The sequence below is a fragment of the Balaenoptera ricei genome, chromosome 19, assembly GCF_028023285.1.
Source record: "Balaenoptera ricei isolate mBalRic1 chromosome 19, mBalRic1.hap2, whole genome shotgun sequence".
NCBI classification, from domain to species: Eukaryota; Metazoa; Chordata; class Mammalia; order Artiodactyla; family Balaenopteridae; genus Balaenoptera; species Balaenoptera ricei.
Window position 1 is genome coordinate 5,710,389 of NC_082657.1, and position 16,178 is coordinate 5,726,566.

Below are 16,178 nucleotides of genomic sequence, written 5' to 3' on the forward strand. Positions count from 1 at the left end.
ATTAGATCTTTAATATGCCAAGGTGAAAGTGTGTCCATTCCTGAAACATTCTGTACTCTTCCTAGACGTCCCCACCAAGTCCAATTGTAAGTGTCCAAGTCTTTGTCATTGCCCATGAACAGGCTATCAGGCTACCAAAGCAGATATAATCCTTAATTTCAAGCCCGGAAAAGAGCCATGGAGAGTAGAAGATGAAATGCAGTGTCAGTACTTTTCAAGTGAGTGAGCAACTGAGAAGCAGCAAGATGGGAGACCTTGAAAGTAAAGTTGTTAGCCATGAAGTGTTGACCCTTCCATATGTGTTTAACAAGGCTAAAACTCTGAAGGTCATTACAAATACCTAAATCATTGGCAAGGCTCTCTTGCTTGCTGTTTCAAGGAAGACGTGCCTCTTTTTCTCTCTTTTGGTTTAATTCAGTGTTCAGTAGAACATTATTTTCTTTGCAGCATCCAGACTTCCTTCTTTTCTTCTGCTTCTTCTTTGGCAATGTCAGTTCCTGTTTTCTCCACATCTCTTGTTTTCACTTCTTTTACCTGGTCAAATAGTGTAACAGTTCTTCCAGTTAATACAGCAGCACCTTTTATCCCGGGGTAAGGAGATTTGGTCCACTGTGCAGGTGGCTTTCTGTGGGCCATGTGAGAATGTATCACAGCAAGCTAGAAGGTGGGAATGTTGACCACAGTGGTGGTCTCTAGGTATGATATTGGAGCTTTGGGAAGGTTCATTGGCTATTGCTTTCAGAATTAATTAGAGAAGAAAGAATCAGTAAGATAGGATAACTACACTTCAGGTGAGAAGCTGAGGGTCCTTTATTTTAACCTGCTTCCCCCAAATATTTTTTCAAGACTTTAGTTGGCATCTTTCCTTTGTAGTCATTGGTTGTGTCTGATGGATGGACTTTCTCCATGCTCTGGGCATCTTCTGAAGTCTTCAGAGTTGGAAAGCATAAAGCTTCATCTTTGTCTATTTCTATCATTTGTTAACAGTGTAATTTCATTAAATTTCATGACCTTAACAATACTATTTATATGCTGATGACCCCCAAATTTCTGTCTACAGGCCAAGCCTTCCCTTATCCTCATATAGTCACCTGGATACTTCCTTTCTGCACTTGGAGATCTAATACCTACCTCAAATTCATGTCACTTTTCGTTCCTCTTTTCACTCACACCACAAATTTAATCCATTACCAAGTCTGGTCTTCCTGTCTCATTATATCCCGAGAGCCTCCACTCTTTTCTGTAATTATTGTTTTCACTCAAGCCTCAATGTCCAGTATTTTTTGCCAAAATTTTTATAGTTTACTTGAAGATACTCTCACTTCTTTAATCTTATTTCTCTCTATTCTCCACATAATAACCAGATGATTTTTTAAATTTTACTATTTTTATTTATTTATAAATAGTAAGTAAGGAAAGTCAGTGTTTCGAGCTACTCTCCCCCAAAGATCATGAACATAAACTTCAGAAACATCTGGATTTTTAAAGACATAAGGTTTTGAGTTACTTGGAAAGAACAAAAGGGGTATGGGAAGATAAACCATCATACAGAAATAGCAGTCTTCAAGTGGAAGGGTAGAGAGAAAGATCTAAAGTATAATCTAAGAAAAATGCTATATGACAGAGCAGATCATTACCAATTTTCACAACCACAGTCTATAAACCTAAAAAAGTATTTACGTCACAAGATTTAAGACCTTGTGATACAGATACGCAAAGGATGACATTTTTTTTAAAGGTGAATTTTAATTTTTTTTATTTATTTATTTATTTATTTATTTATTTATTTATTTTGGCTGCATTGGGTCTTTGTTGCTGTGCGTGGGCTTTCTCTAGTTGCGGTGAGCGGGGACTACTCTTTGTTGCAGTGTGCGGGCTTCTCTTGTTGTGGAGCACGGGCTCTAGTTGTGCAAGCTTCAGTAGTTGTGGCTCACGGGCTTAGTTGCTCGCCACGTGTGGGATCTTCCCGGAGCAGGGATCAAACCCGTGTCCCCTTTATTGGCAGGTGGATTCTTAATCACTGCACCACCAAGGAAGTCCAGGATGACATTTTTAAAGTGAAAACTAGGACATCTCTCTCCTACTATTACCTTGAATGGCATCCTGTTACTATTAGTATAATATCCAAATTCCTACCAGGGTCTCCTACACGTGAGCATTTCCTGACTACTGCCTACATTTTTGTTTACTTCTTTGTATAAAAATGTTTGAAGTATAACATAGTTAATTTTTACAATCAGCACACTGTATAACGAGCATTTAGATCAAGAATACCAGTGTACTGTGCCGGTTGCCATTGTGTGAATATACAACAATTTATTCATTCTGCATTTAGGCCTTTATGAGTAATCCTCCTATATAGTTTTATGTAAATGTCTCCCTTTATTTTATTTTCTTTTTCTTTTTTTGAAAATATTTATTTCTAAATGGTTTAGACTTAATGTGAAATCCCAAGATTATACACAAATTTTATGCACATTGTTTTTGCAGATTTCCTTAAGTGATAATTTTACCACATTTGCTTTATCATCTGTCTATCTGTCATTACACACACACACACACAGAGGTACATATTGTTTTCCTGAACTCTTTACCCCTAAATACTTAAGTGTGTGTTTCCTAGAAACAAGGTCATTTAAAAAATATAAACAATACAGTTATCAAAATCAGAATATTAATATTGATACAGAACTATTATCCAATCTACAGAGTTTATTCAGATTCTACTGATTGTCTCACTAATATTTTTTATAGTAAATGAAAAAAACCCTTCTTTTGCTGTCTTGCTCATTCTGCCGTGGGTACTCTGGCTTTAATCTAGACGTCAGAGCCTGCTAATTATAACTCAACTTCTTTAGGCAAGAAACAATATGGATGCAACAAAAGTGCAGTGAATACTTGTAAACCACTCATGACCATGCCTTGGAGAACTCATGCAGGAAAGAAATCCCATGAATGCTGTGATTGTAAGAGAGCCTTTCCCAGTAAGTTAAAGCTAATTACTCATCAGGAAACTCACACAGGAGAGAAACCATATGGATGCAATCAACGTCAGAAAGTCTTCATTACAAAGTCAGTGCTCACCTATCATCAGAAGACCCGTCACAGAGAAGGGAAGTCCTATGGATGCAGCAAATGTGGGAATACTTTCCCTTGGAAGTCAAAACAACTCACTTTACATCAGAGAACTTATTCAGGAGAGAGACCTTTCAGATGAAGAGTATGTGATAAAGCCTTCATGGTTAGGACACATCTCACTGTACATCAGAGAACTCACACAGGAGAGAGACCATTTGGATGTAGTCAACGTCAGAAATCCTTCATTACAAAGTCAGCACTAATCTATCATCAGAAAACCCGTCACAGAGAAGGGAAATCCTATGGATGCAACAAATGTGGGAAAACTTTTCCTTGGAGGTCAAAACTCATTTTACATCAGAGGACTCATTCAGGAGAGAGACCTTTCAGATGCAGAGTATGTGATAAAGCCTTCATGGTTAGGACCCATCTCACTGTACATCAGAGAACTCACACAGGAGAGAAACCATACGAATGCTTAGATTGTGAGAAAGCCTTCTCAAAAAAGGCTCAGCTCCTGATTCATCAGCGAATTCACACAGGAGAGAGACCATATGGATGCAGTGAATGTCCACAAGCCTTCATCCAGAAGTCAGATCTCAGTAATCATAAGAAAACTCATCATGCAGTAGGGAAATCCCATGAATGCAGTGAATGTGGGAAGGTTTTGTCCTCTAAGTCAACTCTCATTATACATCGGAGAAGCCATACAGGTGAGAAACCCTTCAAATGCAGTGCATGTGATAAAGCCTTCACATCAAAGGCACATCTCATTGTACATGACAGAATTCATACAGGAGAGAGACCGTATGAATGCTTAAATTGTGAGAAAGCCTTCTCCACTAAGGTACATCTCATGATTCATCAGCGAATTCACACAGGAGAGAGGCCTTATGGATGTAATGAATGTCAACAAGCTTTCATCCAGAAGTCAGGTCTCACTAACCATCTACAAAATTGTCATGCTGGAGTAAAATCGTATGGATGCAGTGAATGTGGGAAGGTTCTGTCCTGTAAGTCAACTCTCATTATACATCAGAGAACCCATACAGGTGAGAAACCGTTCAAATGTAGTGTATGTGACAAAGCTTTCGCAGCTAAATCGTATCTTATTGTACATCAGAGAATTCATACAGGAGAGAGACCATATGAATGCTGCAATTGTAAGAAAGCGTTTGCTACTTTGTCAACTCTCATTGGTCACCGGAGAACTCACACAGGAGAGAGACCCTATGGGTGCATTGAATGTCAGAAAGCCTTCTTTCGGAAATCAGCTCTTGCTAATCATCAGCGAACTCAGCATAGAGGAAAATCCTCTACGCAATGACTGTGGGAATGTGAGAAAGCTCTTTTGATTAATCTTATCTACTCAGAGAACTCATACAGAATAGAAATGCCTATGAAGTCTCTGATTATATAGACTCTTTTGGAACTCTTGTAGGAAAGAAACCTTATATATGGAATGAAAGTTGTACCTCTTCCATCTGAAGACATCTCCTCATTATACCTTAGGGAATCTCACCAAAAAAGAAACATTATAAAGGCAGCAGTTGTCAAAAGAATTTATTTGAAAGTCACAGCCTATGCATTTAGGAGGCAAAAACCTATGGATGCAGGGAAAGTGGGAAATTATTCTTTTTCAAGTCTTATTTGTTAGACATTATGGTATTCATTCAGGAGAGGGACCCTACAGTTGCAGTGAATGCAGCCAAGCTAAGAAAAATTACATCTCATTGTACATAAAAATAGAAATTTCAGGAATGTTGTGATAATGAGAGTATTCCCTAGAAAGTCAAAATTCTTTGAACATCTTGTACAGGAGAGAGATCCTGTAGGTGCAGTGAATGTGGTAGTCTTAATGCATATCTTCCGATAATGCATATCTTCCTTACATCAACAAACCCAGATAGGAGGAAAGCCTTGTTAATGTAGTAAATGTAGTACATCCTTCATATAGATGTCAAAGCTCACTAATCATCCACAGATTCATATAATAGATAAATCTTTTTGAAACAAGGAATGTGGAAAGCTTTTGAAAGTGACATATTAAACACCAGTTACTTAATTCAGGAGAGAATCCAGTAGATATAGTTAAAGTCTGCCTTTGGCCACAAAAGGGTACGAATTGCAGTGATTGTCAAAATGCTTTATTTACAATTCAGAGCTCCTTAATTGCCCACTAACTCATATAGCAGAAAGACCCTGTTCTCAGGGGGATAATTTCTGGATTCAATGAAGTTATAAAATCCTTAAGGAATCATATTTCTATTCTACTCCAGTAAACTTCTACTTCAGTAAACTCATACATTACAGAAAAACTGTGATTATAGTCACTGAAAATGCTTCCTATGGAGGATTGGCTATCATTAAGCACCATGAGCTCTTGAAAATAGAAACAATTTGCTCTACACAGAGACTTTATGAATGTGGCAAAAGCATCAGTGATAAATTATATTTTATTTTTGCATTTCATGGTTTTATTTCTTCACATCTGACTGTATCTTAAACTGTGATGCATGTTACAGTTGATGGAATGTCATCATTTCATTGTTAGGGCTTTTCTACATTTGGTGGCATTCTAGATTTGAGTAATTAAGTAAAACCTGGGAACTCTAGAATGAAATAATTTTCTAAGGGTTTAAAATAATTGTTTTAGAAAGGATTCCGGAGAAAATTCTACTACAAATATTAGGTATTTTCACTGCAAATACAATGCTGTTTGAATATAGAAAGAAATCAGAACATAAGGATCAGTTGGATTTCGACCAAGGTTTGTAAGGGTTATGTTGTAGACTATATACTACATAAAATGGACTTTATGTATTTAATTTTATTTTTATTTTTGGAATTACGTGAAGAATGTAATTTTTAGGGTTTAATAAATTTCCAGCATAGGCATAGAATGTTGAGTAATATAATCTAATATAAATAGAAATGTTCTATTTCCTTATAAATCAAAATTTAATATGTAATTTGACTCATTAATAAGTCTAAAGAATTACACCACATAAGTTTGTTGTCCTTATCTTTACTGTCTTTTGTAGTATTTCTGCCAACTGTGATGATACATCACTTCTTGAAGCCTACATTTTTCTAGAGCCTTATTTTTGAAATATCCAAAGATGATAAAAGATGTACATAAAATACTAAAAAACAAGCAGAACATGAGACTGAAGGAGGGAAGAAGACAGGGTTATGTGTGGTGAGCTCAAGTGCATGTATTTCCACTGCTATGTCTAACAGGAACTTTGGAATCGTTATTATAACATGTCCTTGGGCACTACAAACATTTCCTTTCCTCTTAGCATTTCCTAAAATGCCTGGTATTTTTCTAATATTAAGAATAACATTGCAGAAATTGGAACTCTTGCACATTGCTGGCATGTAAAATGGTTCCATTGCTATGGGAAAAAAAGTTGGTAGTCCCTCTAAAAAGTTAAATATAGAATTACTATATGACCCAGGAATTCCACTCTTGGGTATATACCCAAGGAAATTGAAAACAGGTACTTAAATACTTGCATAAGGTTATTCATAGCAGCACTATTCACAATAACCAGAAGGTGGAAACAACCCAGATGCCCAGCAGTGGGTTACTGGAAAAACAAAATGTGGTATGTGTATATACATGTACCTATACATATATGTGTAATTGAATATTAATCACCTATACAAGTGAAGTATCGATATACATTATAACATGAATAAGCCTCAAAAACAGTACACTGAGTGAAAGAAGCCAGACACAAGAGATCACATATTGTATTTCTGTTTATATGAAATGTGAAGAATAGGTAAATCTATAGAGACATAAAGCAAATTGGTGGTTACCAGGACCTGGGGGGAAGGGGAAATTGAGACTGAATGATTAATGGATATGTAGTTTTCTTTTAGAATGATGAAAATGTTTTGGAACTAGGTAGAGGTGGTGGTTGCATAACATTGTCAATGGATTAAGTGGTCACTGAATTGTATACTTTGAAATGGTTAATTTTATACTTTGCGAATTTTTACATCAATAAAAGTATATTTGAAAAGAATAACATTGCAAGAACCTTGGCACTCAAAATGCAGATAAAAATCAAGTTGCTTACAGAAAAAAAAAACCTGCTCAGCAAAGCCGGTGTAAATATATCTTCTTTAACTTAATAGATATTAGCTACCAGAACTTTATAGCTAACATCATATTTAATGATGAAACTTGGAAGATGTTCCTTAGTTGCTCACCATTGAGATACACAAGTCTGCTGCCTCTATTCCTGCTTAACACTCTGCTGGAGGTCTTAACCAGCACAGCACGACAGTAATAACAACTAAAGGGTTTAAAAATTGGAAACAAAAAAAATTGTCATTATTTGCAGATGATGTGATTGCCTATGTGGAAAGAGGAGAGCCCACAGACAACCATGTAAAATAATGAGAGTCCACCATATAGCACAGGGAACTAACTATATTCAATATTCTGTGATAAACCATAATGGAAAAGAACATAAAAAAAGAATGTGTGTGTATATATATGTGTGTATATATATATATATATATATATATATATATATATATATATATAAAACTGAATCACTTTGCTGTACAGCAGAAATTAACTCAACATTGTAAATCAACTATACTTCAAGAAAAAAAAAAAAAGAATCTAGTAGAATTCTCTAGATACTTGGTCAATATGCAACTTCAGTGGAGTGCTAGGCACCAGCGATAATCAGAACACTTTTGAAAAGTTCTCTATTCACAATAAAAATTACGAGAGAATTTGAAAGATTTATATCACTTTATTGAAAGATCTTTAAGATGACCAAAATAAAGGAAGTAGATTGTCTATTAAATGAGAAGGCTCAGTATAGCAAAGATAATGGTTCACCTCCAATAAGTAAGTCTTTTAAGTACCAAGATGCAAATAAACATTGTTGAACATCCAAGAACATGCATGAACTTCTTGAAGAAATTACTAAAACATGAATTGTATCTGTAAGAGACAAACATAAGCGATGGCAAAAGAACTGAGAGTAAGCAACGAATCCGTTTAACCATAGATATAAGCCTTTAGTAGATTGTGGGAATTTATTTACAGAGCCTAATGTAAGTGTTAAAAACAATGACTATAGAAAATATAAAACTGAATACTACTCAGCCATTAAAAAAAAAGAAGTAATGCCATCTGCAGCAACATGGACGGACCTAGAGATTATCATACTAAGTGAAGTAAGTCAGAAAGACAAATACCATATGATATCACTTATATGCGGAATCTAAAATATGACACAAATGAACCTACCTACGAAACAGGAACAGACTCACAGAGAACAGACTTGTGGTTGCCAAGAGGGAGGGGAGGGATGGGGTTAGCAGAAGCAAACTATTATATATAGGATGGATAAACTATAAGGTCCTACTGTATAACTCAGGGAAATATATTCAATATCCTGTGATAAACCCTAATGGAAAAGAATATAAAAAATAATGTATATGTATAACTGAATCACTTTGCCGTACAGCAGAAATTAACACAACATTGTAAATCAGCTATACTTCAATTTAAAAAAAAATTATAAAAGTAAAAAAATTGGGAAAGAAATGGGAAAAGAAGGTAAAAGGTAATATAAGAACATTGATCTCATCATTTTAGTCTAGGGAGGGAGGTAGATATAATCTAAACTGACTTATAAAAAATTAGAAGACTAAGTACATGTCAACAAAAAATTAGTTGATCTAAGAAAGAAATGGAAGATCTAGGAGTTGTCTTGTTGATGCTGGGAGAATGTTGCTGTTTATGGTTGAACAGGTATTTCTGCTGATGGGGCAGGTTTGGTCAATGCCTAATGCAGATACCCAATGCACAGTGCGGGGAGAGGGGAGGCCACAGGGCAGAGAACATTTTTTTATGTTTAAATTTTCCTGGGAATTCCCTGGCAGTCCTGTGGTTAGGACTCCGTGCTCTCACTGCCGAGGGCCCAGATTTGATCCCTGGTTGGTTAACTAAAGTCCCATAGGCCGCGCGGCATGGCCAAAAAATAAAAATATAAATAAATAAATAAATAAATAAATAAATTTTTCTTGTCATGCCATAAAGTGTGAATTTTATTTCACATACACATAAAGTATAAAAAGAAACATCAAGTCTGTGGTTAACTCTGGGCAGTGGAAGGAAAAAAAGAGGAGGTGGAACTCTGTGAACTGTATCATTATTCATAGTAGGGACTCAAGAATTAGGGTGGAAGCACCTTCAGAAATGGCAAATGGAGTCGCTTTTGTTGACTATGCTGCCTTGGCCCCAAGATGGTTCAAGAAGACAAATTTGGGAATGAGAGGTGGGTGTAACTGGCAGGAATGCCCAGGGCTCCTGCAAGCATGTGAGAATAGCATTGAATGAGAGCTTTCCCAATACCTAGATGACCCAGCGCCCCAGGCACAGGTCGTGTCCTTAACAATGACACACTGTTACCTAATGCAAGTTCTTGTGCCCGAAACACAGTGAGGCCAAACAAACCGAGATGTCGGAGTTTGGAGCAGAGTTTGGAGCAGAGAAGGTTATATCGCAGGGCCATGCAGAGAGACAGGTGCCGCATGCTCAAAAAAACCAAAAAAACCCAAACTCCTCAAAGGGTTTCAGCAAATCTCTTTTAAAGGCAAGGCGAGGGAGGTGTGTGGTTAGTTGTTGCAAACTTCTTGGTGTAGGAATCCTTTGTTCTTTCAGCTGTCCGCATAGGTCAGGTCACGTAATTCCTGTAAACCTCCAACAAGACAAATGTTATTCTCTATTTGGCAACTTTTTATCTCTATATGAATGGACTCTTAAAGGTCAGAGCCTTGAGAATAGGCTATCCTGTATATTTCAGGCTATCGGCAACTTTTTTTTTTTTAACAAAAGGTGCAGAGCCAGCATGACTAAGCACAGGCAACAGAGCACAAAAGTTAAAGTAAAAAACAGATCTAATATGGAGTCAGAGTTATTCTTCCCTGTTATAACACTGAAGCGCAGAGTCCAGTATGAACATGACAGATCTCATCCCCATGACCCTGGGGGTGAGGTTGGGGCAGGACTTGGAGATGAGGATCCACTTGGCCGTCTCAGCACAGCGCTGAGTGCCCTGTCTGTCCCACGCTGCCTTACACACGCGCAGTTCACAGCAGTGGACTCAGGAAAGTCTCCCCCTCAGCTGCACCCGCCCTTAATTCATTCTGTCTTAATCCCCAGGAACTGCGGATGCTGGCTTGGGACTGACGTTTACCGCTTCTTTGCAGATACACCGCAGTCCCTTTGCAGACAGTGTCGGTGCCTCACAGGTGACAGAGTAATTGCAGCGCTTTGGGGGGAGCTGAACTCAGGGGATCTCAAGACACATAACCGCTTTGGCTTACATGGCACGTATTTACTGACGGCCACAGTCCTGCTGTCCGTTTCCAAAGCAGAGAGAAACCCTGGTGAGTGTTCCCTTGTGGCTCGGACTTGAGCAAGGCTTGGGAGACGGTGCCTAAGAGGAGAGAGCAGCTGAGGAACTGGACAGGACAGAGGTTTCCCCTTGGGTCTCAGGACGGTTCTGTCTCAGCTGGACTCTTTCCTGGACCGAGAGAGGGGTGGGGAAGGTGTAACAGCGGAGACCCCACAGCAGCAGTAGATGGTCGTGGACACTCGGCTGGAAGGGGAATGGACATTGCCGAGGCTGAGGCCAGCCTGAGGGTAAGGGTTGCTTTTCTTCCTCCTGTTCTTTCCCTTTAAGATTGGAGACTAGGTTCTCCATCAACTCAAACCACTGAGAACTAGACTCAGAGTTGAGAAATTTTGATGTCTAGAGTTCAGGGTTAATGTTCAGACTGTTCAGCTGTGGTCCCTGTTCTCTGCACACACATTTGCACTCAGACTCACACTGCTCCATTATTGCCCTCACAGACAGATTCCAGAACCTGGATGGACCTGGAGAAACGCACGGCCGTGGGACCTAGAGGGTTTATAATATTGTATGCTTTTCTTTGCCACTGAAAGGCACAGTCTAAAAGCAATCCTGAGTAAGAGTCCAGCCTCTGGAGGCGAGAGCGGCTTATCTTCAATTCCTGGCTCTGCCTCCTACAGTCTGGGGGATGGGGAGCTCCTGAGAATGAATCTCAGCTTCCCAACCTGTGAGCCAGGAATAGGAACAGTGTCACTCTGAATACTGAATAGAGTGAATGAACATTAAAGAGGGTGATAAGCTGGCCCACAGCAAATCTCTAGCAAATGGTAGTCATGACGGTCTCTCCTGCATGATTCTAGAGCCAGTATTTGCAGCCAGACAGACACACAGCTGGCCACACTGTCATCAGACTTCACCCTATCTCTCTGTAAATCTATATTGATTTCCCAGTTCCGTCTTGTGTTGTTTTGGAGGTTTTGTGGGATGAATCTGAATGACTCTTCTGTGTGTTTGTGTGTGTGTGAGAGAGAGAGACAGACAGAGAGACTATATCTAGACCACACCCACATTTACCAGTATACCAGTGAATTAATCCTAAGAAAACTTACGAATAATGAGACAGTACATCCAAACATTATCTCTTATTCAGCAAAGAAGGCTATTGAAGATGTACTTAGGAATTTCTTCTCAGCAAAGATTTCCATAGCAGAGAAGGATAACCCCTTTAAACAGATCCATGTTTTTCTTTTTTGCTTTGGCTTTGTGATGCAGTGCCCCTTAGACCTTAAATGGGGAAAAAAATCTGCTTTCTCTTTTTTTTTTAATTTATTTTATTGTAGTTGATTTACAATGTTGTGTTAATTTCTGCTGTACAGCAAAGTTATTCAGTTATACATATACATATATATACACATATATGTGTGTGTGTGTATATATATACATATATATATACACATTCTTTTTCATATTCTTTTCCATTATGGTTTATCACAGGATATTGAATATAGTTCCCTGCGCTATACAGTAGGACTTTGTTGTTTATCAAAAATCTGCTTTCTTAAAATTGGCTAGTAGGATTTGAATTATCCACTGACTGACTTTGAATTAGAAACTTCCATACTGAGTCACCTTTAATCTAGTAACAAAAGAGAAACCAGTCTGATTTAAATTTATTTTAAAAACTAATAATCAGACAGTATTTACATACCTTGGGTCAGATCAGACCTAGCCTGCCATTTACTGGAATTGAGTGACCTTGAGAAAGTTAAAAAAAAAAATCTCTCTGCCTCATTTTCCATCCATGTAAAATAGGATAAGAATATTCTTTTACACTGAGCATTCAGTATTAACTTATATGAAGGGCCTGTTTGTAGCCCTACATGTGAAAGCTCATCAATAAATTGTATCTCCTGGTATTTTCTCTGAACAGACTGTGAGCCACTTACTGGAAAATGGATTCGAAATACAGAAATTGGTCGCTCTGTTCTAACTTCACCCCTTCTTTATCTGTGTTTCTATCTTCCTAATCACTTCCACTTGTCATATCTCTCTTTATACTTCCCCCTTATGTGAATAGGTCTCTTCCAAATCCATCCTGCCTTTTCTTTTATTGTCTTCAAGTCAGTCTCCTTGAAGATACAGGGTTTATTTCCAGCACTCTGGCAGCCGGGAACTCTCTCAAACATCACTGCCCCCGGCTCCAAGGAGCAAGTCTGAGTGTGCCTGACTCACCAGTTCTTGACCTGTTCTTCACAATTCCATTTTCATTTTCACATTTATTTCTGCCTGATGCTTGCCTCTGTGGCACTTGCAGTACTCAAGGTTTATCCCCCTTGTCCCTGCTGTCAGTTTGATTTTCTTTTTTTTCCATAAAGAGAAACCCATGAAGCACCAAGCACCGGGTGGAAAAAGCAAACTCAGCAGACATCTTGAGTCCTATTGCAGAAAATTTTCAACTATAGCAAAACAAAGTGGATAAAGACAGGGTCCCTAGAACCTGATGTTGGGTTGAACTCCCACCATCTGCCACTAACTAATTGTGTAACTTTGGGCAGGACATTTCAACTCTCTGGGTTTCATTGTTATCACCTGCCAAGTGAGAATAATAATTACTGGATTTAGTTCCCTAGGTTATCTGGGGATTAAATGAACCATTATATTTAAAACAGTGTGGGACTTCCCTGGTGGCGCAGTGGTTAAGAATCTACCTGCCAATGCAGGGGACATGGGTTCGAGCCCTGGTCCAGGAAGATCCCACATGCCCCGTAGCAACTAAGCCCGTGCGCCACAACTACTGAGCCTGCACTCTAGAGCCCAGGAGCCACAACTACTGAGCCCGTGTGCCACAACTACTGAAGCCCGCACGCCTAGAGCAACAAGAGAAGCCACCGCAATGAGAAGCCCACACACCACAACGAAGAGTAGCTCCCGCCAGCCGCAACTAAAGAAAGCCCGTGCACAGCAACGAAGACCCAATGCAGCCTAAATAAATAAATAAATAAATAAAATAAAAAATAAAACTGTGAGAGCAGTGCCTGGCGCAGGGTCAGTACTCAGTACATTGTCACTCTTTGTATCCTTATTTTTCTGGTCTCACAAAACATGGATTACAGTGCACGTTTCATCGTGAGCCTAGAGCGGGGCTGGGATATGGTAGGATTTGATGTATCAGGCCCACGTGTCATTCTAAGAGTTAACTTGGAAGGAAACAGTAATTCGCCCAGGCCTGATTTGATCCATAACCCGGCTGTCATTCTCTCTCATGTTTTAGAGTCTTTGACCCTGGCAGGACCCCTCATTATTGGAGTAAACAAGGGTGGTCATGTTGACTAAGGTCAGTGGGAGAGGGAATTGTGGAGGAGCTCAGCAGTGCTGTCTTCAGGTCTCTTTTGGAGCCAACATTGTTACTTTATTTTTTATTTATTTATTTTTTTAATTTATTTATTTTTATATTTTTATTTTTGACTGTGTTGGGTCTTTGTTTCTGTGCGAGGGCTTTCTCTAGTTGTGGCAAGCGGGGGCCGCTCTTCATCGCGGTGCGCGGGCCTCTCACTATCGCGGCCTCTCTTGTTGCGGAGCACGGGCTCTAGGTGCGCAGGCTCAGTAGTTGTGGCTCACGGGCTTAGTTGCTCCACGGCATGTGGAATCTTCCCAGACCAGGGCTCGAACCCGTGTCCCCTGCATTGGCAGGCAGATTCTCAACCACTGTGCCACCAGGGAAGCCCAACATTGTTACTTTATATGTAGAAAAGTCTTCTCCGGACAGACATGCAAGTGGGTCCTGTTAAAATTTGTGCTGAAGGAGAAACATTAGAAAAAAGACGTAAATAGATCACAAAATGCAGAGATATGGTGGCAATCAAACTGATTTGTAGGTAGATCTAATATAATAGTCCCAGACTCTAACCCAGATCTTCAACCTTTATTCTTCAGGCCCAGCTGCTTTTGGGGACGCACTTTCCCCTTAGTATGTGGAGTCGAGTCCCTCATGATATTCAAACAAAACTATCATTTTTTATTGTTGTAAGAGCTTATTCTAGTATATAAGTTTCTTTGTTCCCTGGTATACCGTAATGACATTAAAATGGAAAAAGCAGAATCCTGGAGAAATTTGCTGCTTATTAACTATTTTTGAAAACCATTCTTGTTTGTTGGTAAAGATGGTATTAAATTCATCTACAGGGTTATTTTAAATCCTTTGTGTTTGTGTGTGTGTGTATTTTAACTAGGAAAAAAAATGTCAAAAATTCAGTCATATACCTTGCCTCCTATGGGGCCATGAGTAACTGTGGTGCCTCCAGAAATGTGATTGACGTCCACATGGGGGAGTGGTTGAGCATGGTGCCGATGAAATTCAATTACCATCGTTTCACAAAAATTTGCTGACCATGTCCTGCGGGCCACGTACTCCGCTGAGTGCTGGCTGGGTAGAGATACCAGGACAAACATGCCTCCTGCTGGTACTGAATTTAAGCTCAAGGGGTGAAATGCAAATTAAGTACAGAATCTTAGGTAAATAGCAGAAAGAGACCTGGATGAAAGCTAAAGAATTTTTGCTCTAAGAGAAAACAACTGGTGGTACCTAATTTAGAATGAAGGATTAGAGGTGGCCTCTCAGATAGAGTGATGTTCGCTGAGACCAAAATAATGACTATGCCGGTATATACAGTAGATTGTGGGAAACGCTGCAGGCAGAAAGAAGAGAATGTCAGATGTCCCTGATGTAGGAATGAGCCTGAAATCTCAAGTCATCAAAAAGACACCTGTGTAACTGAAGTGTCCTGGGTGAGGAGAGAAACAGTGGAAGATAAAGCTGGGACAGGATGAAAGATTTTGTCTTTTATCCTAAATAGTCTGGGAAGTCTGTCAAAGCTTATCTAGGGGAGTGATGTGATACAAATCAGGTTTGAGATGTACCAGTCTGCCTGCTTTGGAGAACGCGTGGGAGGGAAGCAAGGGTGCAGTCAGGTTTAAATGGGAGAAAAGATTCAACATCGTCACTGTTTGCTGATAACAGCCTTGCCGGACAGTCCAAGAGAATCAGTGGAAAGAATATGAATAGCAATGGGATTGTTCTGTTAGAGGGATAAGAGATGATAATCAATAGCTTTCTTGTACACAAGCAAGAAAAATTAGAAAATAAGAAGCAAATCAATATGCAGCCTCCCCCCCCAAAAAAACACGTTAAGAAGAAATGTGCAAGCTGAAAATAAGTAAAAATCATTTCCTTAAAAGCAGTAAAGAAGGGGAAATAATTAAGAAATATATCTCACAATATTATATGGATGTTAGTTGCTCTGTTTTTATCTGTGAATTCAGAGAAATTTCAACCAAAACTTAAACTGATCCTATAATTCATTTAGAGGAGAAAATGACAAATAATTTGAAAAGAAAACAATACTTAAAAGAGACCTTCCAGGTATGCCTATCCTAGGTCAGTTATGGTGGTAATTAAAAGTGCTATTTTAAGTTCTTTCTTTCTGCTTTTTTTTTTTTTTGTGAGGGGAATATTTGTTTTACTAACTAAATGTTTGGTATTTTCTGTTCAGGTTTGTTTTGTTTTGTTTTTAATTTTATTTATTTATTTTTGGCTGTGTTGGGTCTTTGTTGCTGCGCGAGGGCTTTCTGTAGTTGCGGCGCGCAGGGTCTACTCTTAGTTGCAGTGCGTGGGCTTCTCATTGTGGTGGCTTCTCTTATTGA

The 16,178-nt window shown here is 38.9% G+C and overlaps 1 protein-coding gene across 1 annotated transcript in view; it reads left to right on the plus strand.

Moving 5' to 3' along the window:
• The window catches only part of LOC132354208 (zinc finger protein 577-like), a 67,215-nt gene extending 55,614 nt beyond the window's left edge, over positions 1-11,601 (plus strand). Inside the window, exons 7-8 of the mRNA XM_059905933.1 lie at positions 10,333-10,512; positions 10,979-11,601. Of these exons, the coding sequence (XP_059761916.1) occupies positions 10,333-10,512; positions 10,979-11,031 (233 nt within the window). The 3' untranslated portion in view covers positions 11,032-11,601. The remainder of the gene's footprint in view (positions 1-10,332; positions 10,513-10,978) is intronic.
• Positions 11,602-16,178: the final 4,577 nt, after the last annotated feature.